General features: G+C 40.9%; 1 protein-coding gene across 1 annotated transcript; it reads left to right on the top strand.

Annotated features, from left to right (window-relative positions):
* Nucleotides 1-544: 544 nt before the first annotated feature.
* On the top strand, nt 545-7622 carry psmc4 (proteasome 26S subunit, ATPase 4). The gene is made up of 11 exons (XM_080858305.1): nt 545-606; nt 1619-1717; nt 1948-2134; nt 2499-2645; nt 3011-3120; nt 3469-3562; nt 3864-4031; nt 5518-5594; nt 6204-6372; nt 6868-6923; nt 7036-7622. The coding sequence occupies exons 1-11, from the start codon at nt 571-573 to the stop codon at nt 7147-7149; spliced, it is 1257 nt and encodes a 418-aa protein (XP_080714431.1). The 5' UTR covers nt 545-570; the 3' UTR covers nt 7150-7622.
* Nucleotides 7623-10790: the final 3168 nt, after the last annotated feature.

Below are 10790 nucleotides of genomic sequence, written 5' to 3'. Positions count from 1 at the left end.
TTTTAAGTATAAAAATCTGAGAATTATTTAAAACAACAGCCCTGAGGCACATCCTTAGCATCTAAAAGGCTCTTAAATTGGTTGACAGACAAATACTGGGTTAGTTTCAAGTCCTCTTGAACAGTGTTCCATTTATGGGAAGTAAAGAACTTAAAAGCTATTTTACCTATATTAGTTTTGATAAAGGGAATTTCAAGGGACATGAGGCTCTGTGACCGTGTGTTATGACAGATGGATGTTAATTTTAAAAGTGACATGAGATAATTAGGCAGTTTCCCCACTAAGGCTTTGTAAACAAATAAACGACTGTGTTTTTCCCTCCTGTCTACTAGAATTACATAGTGTAATCTGTGGCAGTGGGGTAGTTTAGGAATACCATCGCAGCTTTTGTCTACATTGCAGAGCATTAAAAAAAAGAAAGGATATAGGCCTACATTATAGGCCCACAAATTCCCCTTCAAACACATTTTCTGACAACTTCATTACCCAGACAAAATTGCTCATATTGACGTTTAAGAAACGTGTTTGCGTAGACACAACGTCATCACGTCAACTGTGACAAAATTCAACATGGAGGACGGTGGTGTTGTAGTTGAGAAACCGCAGGTAATTCATCGTAATGTTTCGTGGTGTTCTTATTTGTGTCCTCAAGGCAGCCGATCTGTAATATTATCATGTCTAAATATTTATTATACGTGTTTGTGAAACAAAATATGTTAACTTAACGCTTTCAGTAAAAAGATGCCTATTCATTCTCGGTGATATAACGTTAATGGTAAAACCAGCTAGTTTAGCTAACGCTAGCTTCTACAAATGCTCTGTCATGCAGTCCTCTTGTTAGTCGGTAAACCATCTGATAACTTTGGAGAAATAATCTAGGCGTTTGTGTCATTTCTTATCCAATTGGTGGAATTGTTTAACATGTAGTATCGGTTATTAAGTTGGGTTAGGGAGTTAAAATTAGCGTTGCTGTTTAATCAGGGGTAACGTTGCTACCTTTTTAGATGAGTCAAAGCAAACCAATTAATGTCACACGGAGCTAGCTTGCTAGGATAGGTTAGTTAGCTAACAGCTAGCTTTTTCGCTTGTCAACAGTAGTGTCTCAAATGAATGTCGACGCATAGCGGTAATAATTATATAGTATATAGCTAACTTGATTTGTATTCTAAAACGGGTTGTCTTGCAGCAATATGTAAATTGATATAATGCAGGAGTGTTGCTTGCGGCTAAAGTTGCTTTATTACATTGTGTTGGACACAAGGTTAGCCAGTTAATAGCTCCTCTGACCGTAGTTATCTCTTGCGTTAACATCAGTAAACTAACGTTCAGGTAAATGTAATTTAATTCATAAGACAATTGCATGTAGGATCATCTGGCTTGTCTTTGTTGAAGCACTAGCTACTGGTTTAAACCCAGGAGATAACTTAACCTAATGGGTATATGTACTCTGAGCTTACGTCAACGTTACTTGATCGTTACTTGAGTGTAACGTCAGTTTAGGTAATTTTCTAAAAGCGTTTCTATTCGAGTCGCTCTCTCTGCGGCAGTTAAGGAAACATTAAGCGGTCCTGCCGTTGTGGTTAATGTTAGTTTGCTGTGCCTGTGCCTCAATTTTTAGGACGACGTTACTGGCATGATTAGCTCCAGGCCCCAGACGGGCCTCTCCTTCCTGGCCCCAGAACCAGAAGACCTGGAAGACCTCTACAGCAGATACAAGGTTTGAAACGTATTTAAATCAAACGTGTAGGACGTAATTGTATAGTTGAAATATGGACGCTTAAGTGTAAGTGAAGGTGGTCTTGTTTAAATTCACTTTAATCGAGTTATTGATCTAAACCACAATTTATTTTAATAAAAATAGCAGGGTTGCTATTAGATGACACACCAATAGACCAATAGATCAATGACATATAATTTCATATATTTCATATTAAATGTGTTGTTTAGAAATTGCAACAAGAGTTGGAGTTTCTGGAGGTGCAGGAAGAATACATTAAAGATGAACAGAAGAACCTTAAGAAGGAGTTCCTTCATGCCCAAGAGGAGGTGAAGAGGATCCAGAGTATCCCTCTTGTAATTGGACAGTTCCTTGAGGCTGTGGACCAGAACACTGCTATTGTGGGTTCCACTACAGGTAGGTGTTTTTGTGTGCTATTTGTATACGTCTCTGCATTCATCCTGCCACAAAGTTGCAAGAGCAGGTTTTGTGCCATTGTGAGAGACTTTGGCGTGTTATTCCATAGTCTCAATCACACTCCATACAAGGTCATTCTAATAGAATCTGTAAGCATAGGCTTTGGATTGCCTTTTACAGATAATAGTAAACTCAACAATCCTTATGAAAGGACTCTGGCACCTGCTTTGACACAGGATTTGTTAAACTTCTAGTCATCACACACACACACACACACACACACACACACACACACACACACACACACACACACACACAAAACTTTCTACTGCTGGTACCATACTGATTTGTACTGTCCTTGCAGGCTCCAACTACTATGTGCGTATCCTCAGCACCATAGACCGTGAGCTGCTGAAGCCCAATGCCTCAGTGGCACTTCACAAGCACAGCAATGCCCTTGTGGACGTGCTGCCGCCTGAGGCCGACAGCAGCATCATGATGCTCACTTCTGGTAAGCACCGGCCACCAACAGGCCAGTAGGCCACCTGAACGTTCAGAGGACCTCTTAAGATTGACATACAGCCTACTATTATCTGGCTTGTTTTTGTTGACGCACTAGCTACTGGTTTTAACCCAGGAGATATTTTATGCGCATGTAATTTCTTTGTGCACGAAATGTTTTTGCTGTAAAGCACTTTGAGCTGCATTCTTTTGCATGAAAGGTGCTAAATAAATAAACTGTATTGAATATTGTTATTAATATTCTTATTATTTCTCATAACAAACCTCATCTATAAATGGCGTGCAGTTCTTTTGTTGCCGTGTAGTTCACCATTTTGCTCTCATATCTGTCTCTTTCTTCCCTGTGCCCCGCAGACCAGAAACCTGATGTGATGTATGCAGACATTGGAGGCATGGACATCCAGAAGCAAGAAGTGAGGGAGGCAGTGGAGTTGCCCCTAACACATTTTGAACTCTACAAACAGGTATTGGCCAGGAGGCGTGCCTGTGTGTGCTATTTGTATTTTGGTGTGTCCTATGCTTTTTGCGTCATATCTGTTTAGGGTTTTAAGATGTATAATGATCATGTTAATGCAAGAGAATAATGTGCTCTATTTTTTGAATAGGTTAGCTGATACATGCAAATCTGCTGAAACATTAGAAGCTAGACTTGTTATTCTTAATAAAATGAACATCCTGTGGAAAACATTAGTCTTATAATGCAGCGTGCTTACAGGGCTGTGGTGTGTGTGTGTGTGTGTTTTCTGGACTCCCGTTCTGATGTCTTTTCTGGACTCCTGTTCTCATGTGTTTTCTGGTCTCTTCCTGTTCAGATTGGTATTGATCCTCCCAGAGGAGTGCTGATGTATGGTCCCCCTGGCTGTGGGAAGACTATGCTTGCCAAGGCTGTGGCTCACCACACTACAGGTAACCAGCAGCTACCTTCACAGTTTACTTGTCCATGTAGTATACACATTACTCAAGCTGAGGATTCATCCTGTTTGAAGGAAGCTGTAATAATTAAAGCAGTCTTTGCGTATAAAAGTTGGTAACTTATGGTACTCATTTAAGTATTATGCCATCATTCAGATTTTTTAAGTACTGCTGTCTGCAACAAAATTCTTTGTGTGGCTTTAACAGTATATACATAGGGCACTGCTCTCAACTGGATCCTCACATATCTCTCTGGTTTGTTAGTCACACCCAGCTGTTTTTGTTTCTCCTTCAGCTGCGTTCATCCGTGTGGTGGGCTCAGAGTTTGTCCAGAAGTACCTGGGGGAGGGTCCTCGCATGGTGCGTGATGTCTTCCGACTGGCCAAAGAGAATGCCCCCGCCATTATTTTCATTGACGAGATCGACGCCATTGCCACTAAGCGTTTTGATGCTCAGACTGGAGGTAAGCCCAAATTCTTTGACCGACAGATAGAGCTCTGGAAATCTAGACAACCTTGGTGAACTAAATGGGGTTGGGAGCAACATTTCTGCTTTAAAAGCATTTGAAAATTCTAAACTATCCCAAATTGTTCCTGAATTCAGGGCTAGAAGGATCATTTTAAAGTAAATATGATTGTATTATTATTTATTAATAACTTAAAAACAGCATAAAGCATAAAAACAGCAACCTCCTACACACAAAACGACACCATTGGCACTAATATATATGCCCACACATAGATAATGTAGACTAAAAAAAGACGTGGGACATGAAGTTATGATGATTAAAATATTAGTGGAGTCCATATTTTGCCTTAATGTAAGGAGAGGTTGCCAGATAGGGTGACATTTCTGAGCATGTGTAGAGTAACCAATTTGTTCTAATGCCAGATGTTGTTTAAGATCATTGTTTCAATGTTTAAAGTGGGGTGGGAATTTTGTTCCACTGAGTTTGTACAAACTATCTGGCTAAAAGTTTTGCAAAGGCTTGTTTGTTTACTTGAGCTACTAATGCCAAGTTCCGGTGGAAGAACTCCAAACGCTGCTATAATAGGGAATGGTTCAATAAGTATTTTTTAAAATGATTCCCAGCAGTTGTTTCCAGCAATTTCAACAAGTCCACTTCAGACTCAACTCTAGTCAGGTAGAAGAAGTGACAATAAGATACTATTAAAAAAGCTCAGCTGTAGTCAGGTAGTAGGGGTGGGAATTGCCACAGAAGTGACAATACGATACCAATTATTATGAAGCTGGTGATAAAGGATATTTAACTTCCATGTAGTGTCTTCGGTCTAGACATTTTCAACAAGGGCTCTTTCTTTTTTTTCCAAACAATTTAACAATGCATATTATTACATTTGTTGTGTCTGCCGTTTAAAAGACACAAGAAGAGTTATAATGTTATAAGATTTCATATTTTTGTATGTATATTTTATGCATTTTTTTTAAATGTCTTAATTCTTAAATACATTGGTACATTAAATTAATCTGAAATTTAGATTTGCACCACAAGAGGGCAGCATATTTCTCTCAGGAGAGTCAGGCTGGCTACCAGTGTTTGAATGTGCTGACACAGCAAGCCTACTGAGTCTTCTCAAAGCAAGATGCCCCTTGTGCTGACCTTTTGTTCAGCTAATTACTCATTAATGGACTTCATCTTAATGTATTCTTCATACATTTTACTCAGTCAGTTGTGCTATTCCACTGCTTCACTTGTTTAGCTATCTACCGGAAATTAACTCAAAGATAAGCTTCCTCACTGATCGGACGTGTTGAGCTGCACACTAAATCTTGTAGCTTTGAATGTAAGAGCATTATTACTTCAGTGAGGGATTGCCCGTACATCTTTTGTGCTTTTGCTCACAAATCAGATTAGTCTGCTTTCATGTGTACGTTGTGATGGGATTGGGATTGTCTGGCCTGGCGTCTGACTTCTGCTCCTGCTTTAGCTGACCGGGAAGTGCAGCGTATTCTGCTGGAGCTGCTTAATCAGATGGACGGTTTTGACCAGAACGTCAATGTGAAGGTGAGTGTGTGAGTGAGTGTGTGTGTGTGTGTGTGTGTGTGTGTGAGTGAGAGGGGGGGAGATATGCAGATGTGTGTATATTCATGAAAATGCAGTTTATGTAACACAAAATGATTGTGTATATTGGCGCTCACCACTTCCTAACCACCAAGACAGAAACAGACAGGTTACCCAGTAGTGCACCCACTTACCGTATAGTGTACTTGCAGAATGTGGACGCTCCGCTTAATGCATTCTCCACGCTGTACACTGCCTCAGTGATGGAGGCAGCTCAGTAGTCTGTCTCAGTTTGCTGCTGCTGCTAATGAGTAGCAGTATATATATTAAGCTGGTTCATATTATGGTTATCTGCAACCCCATTACATGGCATACAAGACAAGTCAAGTCAAAGACCTAATGCAAGGAGAGATAGTGTTTGATGCAGATGGAGTGCATCTGCTGCAGACTGCACCTCTTATAAGTCCATCTGATATTGTGGTGCTTTACACAGTACAGACATTAATCTGATAGTGAGGCCAAGGCCCATATAACATGTCATGCCGGTAACTGCACCATTCCACTTATGTTTTTGTTTGTTTTTGTCCTTGTGGTCCTGTCCCTGGCATCCAGGTCATCATGGCCACTAACAGAGCAGACACTCTGGATCCTGCCCTGCTGCGTCCAGGTCGTCTGGACAGGAAGATCGAGTTTCCCCTCCCAGACAGGCGTCAGAAGCGTCTGATCTTCTCCACCATTACAAGCAAGATGAACCTCTCTGAGGAGGTGGATCTGGAGGACTGTATCCTTAAAACTGTGTGTGTGTGTGTGTGTCTCTCCTCTCTCTCTCTCTCTCTCTCTCTCTCTCTCTCTCGCTCTCTCTCTCTCTCGCTCTCTCTCTCTCTCTCTCGCGCAGCTTTTATGATCAGGGAGTATATTTCCTGAACAGATGAGCATGTGTGCTTTAAATGTCTATTGAGATGGTTTATTTCTTTATTTATGATCTACATTTGTTCAGCTCTTGTAATGCCCAAGTGTGCCATTTCTTGTCCTCCATGTCACTGCATAATAACAATTCAGTACTTTCAAAGTAGTGAAAGTGTTACACCATGCAGATATCTTTAATGATGGTTAATAAACTGTCCTGTTTAACCCCTGGTGGTGTCTTTTGAGGAAGGGAATTCCACTTCATTGTCTCATCTGAAACTTCTAAATGTTTCCTTTCTGCACTGTATGGGCTTTTAAGTTGGGAAAATGCCCCCCTCTTCTTTGGTTTTTCCTTAACTAACTTCAAAAGATGTGGCTCGACCAGACAAGATCTCCGGTGCAGATATCAATTCTATCACCCAGGAGGTAAGGCTGTGGCTGTCAGGTTACATATTTACATTTTAGTGTTCCATTCAGTGTCAGCGGATGTACTTGACTTCTTGGTCCTCACCACTTCACTCTGTCCTCTGCCCCTTAGGCTGGCATGCTGGCTGTACGTGAGAACAGATACATTGTCCTGGCCAAGGACTTTGAGAAAGCGTACAAAACGGTCATCAAGAAGGATGAGCAGGAGCACGAGTTTTACAAGTAGTGATGCCACCCTACCTTTGCATATTGGATTGACACTTTTTGAGTTTCTTTTTTATTTTATTTTTGTGCGTACACATATAGTGTGGATTTTACTGACTCAAAGCTGTTTATGACCTCTCATTGTAGGAGTTTAACTTCTCAAGGTTTACTTCTGGCATTGGGTCTGTTATTTCAACTTTGAATACAAAGAGAGGCCTGCCAACTCTCTCCCTCTCTCGAACAAACACGTACACACACACACACACACACACACACACACACACAACACACACTCTCTCTCTGTCTCTCTCTCTCACACACACACACACACACACACACACACAACACACACTCTCTCTCTGTCTCTCTCTCTCACACACACACACACACACACACACACTACGGAATCTTATGTGGCCAGAGAGTCAGTACATTAATGTCCTGCAATGATATAACTGTACAACTATGTCAATTAAAACGACGTTTTCCATAAAATGCCTCTGCATTTATTTTTAAACTTCACATTGAACAGAAAATCATTTTACCAAAGCGACTTAAGCTTCCACCAGATATGTGCAACTTGCTGAGATGAGTGAGCAGATTATTATTTTTTTTAACAAAAATGACAAAAAAGGAAAAAGCAACTTGTTTTGCTGAGCTTTAATATTCGGTATAAGGACATGGAGACCAGTGGCTGCCTGCACAAATGGTATCAAATTTAAATTCACTTCACTGGTTTAATTTGTCATGGAAGGCAAGAAAGGAAAACAATTAATTTGGCGAGTTTTTGATCATTAAGATGCACTGTCATCTGCAGTTATAGCCATACATGTGATATAGGTACTGTTTTGTGGACATAGGTCCTGAGTGCCCATACTGAGTGAGTCCAGAAAGGTATGGTCCGCTGTTTCGCATGCCACGGTTGGGGGGGATATGACTCCGCTGTCTCCTGGTCCTCATTCTCACCCTCTCCATCTCCGAGTCTGCCCATGAGTCGAAGCAGCTCAGTCTCAGGTTGCAGGACTGTCTTAAACCACAAGGGGGAAGACGAGATTTCACTGCACAAAATCCAGTTGGGAAAACGGCCTATTGCAACTTCACTGACAGTGTTTAATGTTAAGCCTATTCTTCTAGCATTCTTTTGTTTAAATGCACCAAGTAGGCTAGATCTGTTTATTGGAATTATGTTAGCAAGTCTGTGGATGCACATTAGGAACCCTGCACACCAGGAACTTGATTACTTAAGAGCAAAAAAATAACCTGAGTGCCAGATCAGGTAAATTCTGGTATGCCTAAATGATTAAATCAAACAATTAGTAAAACGTCAATTCAGAACACTTGGCTTAAACAATTTAAAAGCACTGCTCTGTTCTGCCATAACCTACCTCTTTCCTGATGTGTTGCTTGGCAGACGTTCAGTGACAGGGTCAAAGTAGTTTGTGTAAATAGAATGGGTCGCTACATCGTAAACCTCAGGTGTATTTGAAGACATACAGGACAGGTCCAAGTTGTACGTGCCTTTATGATTAGGGCAGATAGTTTGCCAGAGAGCTGCAACCACTGCATCAAATTTGGGTTGAAGCTGCCACTGCTGGAACTGGGGAAACTCCTGTGACATCTGGAAAGCCCAGGTTAGCACCTGATATGCTATCTAGCAACCTATTAGTATTTCCTCTAAATTTTGGAGTCTTAAGTAGTCAACCTACTATGATACATAGGCTACTGTGGCAACTGAGAAAGTAGCTGTAACACATTTCAAGTTGTAAAGAAATGGGGATAAGCGATAGAGACTGAGATTTTCCTAGTGTCTCTGATGTCTACTTTTGATGAATGTGGTTGAAAAATTGGAATTTTCTTTTTACAGTTGACTTTAAACTGAGGATCATGATAAACATTCTAGAATAGATCTTTTTTGTTGCTAGCCAGCTGTCAGTTTCTGTCGTAAACCAGTCACACATTTACAACAGTTGCTGAATGTTAAAACACGCAGAAGTGATTACATTTTTGTTGTAGACCTAAAAAAAATAGTCAAGCTAGAGATGGTAAAAGAACTGCTGTTAACCTGCTGAATCTAAACAAACAGCGCGACTCAAGATTAAAAGGTGTTAGTAGGAAAGTTCTTAGTGGTTTGTTTCACTGTGGCGGGGGACTTTCAAGTGAAGGATCTGAAGTAACCACCCTCCCGAGGGTCCAGGATCGCACACAAGAAGTATCATACATCACTTCCTGTGTTCAAGTGGTGGAGCTGCGCCTTTCAACTCCAGTAGTAGTTGCTGTAGTGGTAACTGTGCTGAGGAGTACCCACGGTACTTAGGAGGACGACTAACATCGGGTAAGTGGTGAGGTCAAAGAGACCAACTATTGTATTGATCGGGAAAATAAAATGGCTAATTTTGTCTTCCGTGAGCTTGCTGCTATTGTTTTATATCCCTAGCGTGTTCTCATCACGGGCTGGAACGACTTGAACTCCGCTAGCTCGCTAGGCTACACATCTATGACCATAACGTTGACGTTAGTTGCCATAACCTAGCGTTGGCTAGCTATTCTTGTCCTTTGGTTTTTGTTTGAGATCGATGCGAGTCTGTATAGTTTCCAACTAGCGCTCTCTGCCGAAAACATGCTCGACATAAACGAAAGTTTAACAACTAACGTGACAAGAATGTCTTGACCACATCATATTAACTCCAAGCAATTGTATGTTTTTGTATTAATAATGATGGATCGTTTATGTTTGCTGGTAGCTGAGGTAAACTTTGGAACGTCTAAGGTTTGTTAGTTTGCTGTTAGCGTAGAGAACATTTTGTGTTTGTGGTCTGGAGTACCCACATTAATTTAACTAACTTAGTTTTGCTTACGAAAGCGGTATTTTGTCGTTGAGAACCTCCTCTATCTAAACATGTTAGGGCGTAGGGTAACGTGTTGACACATGTGTCCAAAATGTAACGATGGATAGCTACATAATAATAATGATAATAATGATTACAAAAAATCTATATCCTTACTCCACAACGAAGGTAAGTTTTCACCGACTAGATAACCCAAGAAAATTCATGGAATGACTGAATAGTTGATGAAAAAAACTTTGCATTTGACAAATCCTGGGGGTCTACTCGTAAATCGCACTTAAATCTGTCTACACAGGTTCTCCATAGTCGTCAATTGGAGATTGACCAAGGTGTGCACTGTTCAATAACAGGTGGTTGGTTTTGTTTCCTAACCACCTCCATACAGCAACCTATGCTAAATTCTCAGTGAATGTCCGGGTTGCTGACTTCCCCGTATTTGAACATAGCAACGAGCCCTCGATTTTAGTTTGGTATGCTACAAGCCATGTGAAACAGGCTGAGGGCACTGTTATGACGGTAATCGTGATGTGGTCTTGTACAGTAACCCTGTGAAGCGTACCTTGATCTTGTACCAGTAGGCAGGCCCATAATATAGTCTGTCGCGAGTTGTTTTCAGTACCGTGCAAAACAATCCGCTGCACCGCGACACACAACATCTAATGAGGTCCCTTTTGGATATCACTTTAAACCACTGTATCCACACAGCAGGCACAGTAGCTTAGACAAGCGTATTCCCTCTGAACGGATGCTTCAAACTTCATATCTCCCCTTTGACTAACAGGTGCTTCAACTCATGGGTTTAATTTTTAAACATGCT

The sequence above is a fragment of the Sprattus sprattus genome (assembly GCF_963457725.1).
Source record: "Sprattus sprattus genome assembly, chromosome: 19".
NCBI classification, from domain to species: Eukaryota; Metazoa; Chordata; class Actinopteri; order Clupeiformes; family Clupeidae; genus Sprattus; species Sprattus sprattus.
This window is presented reverse-complemented; position numbering and strand designations above follow the sequence as displayed.

Coding starts and splice junctions, on each gene's coding strand:
- psmc4 (XM_080858305.1), top strand. CDS start 571: ATGGAGGACGGTGGTGTTGTAGTTGAGAAACCGCAG. Junction 1,718..1,947: donor ACCTCTACAGCAGATACAAG/GTTTGAAACGTA, acceptor TGTGTTGTTTAG/AAATTGCAACAAGAGTTGGA. Junction 6,924..7,035: donor TCAATTCTATCACCCAGGAG/GTAAGGCTGTGG, acceptor TCTGCCCCTTAG/GCTGGCATGCTGGCTGTACG.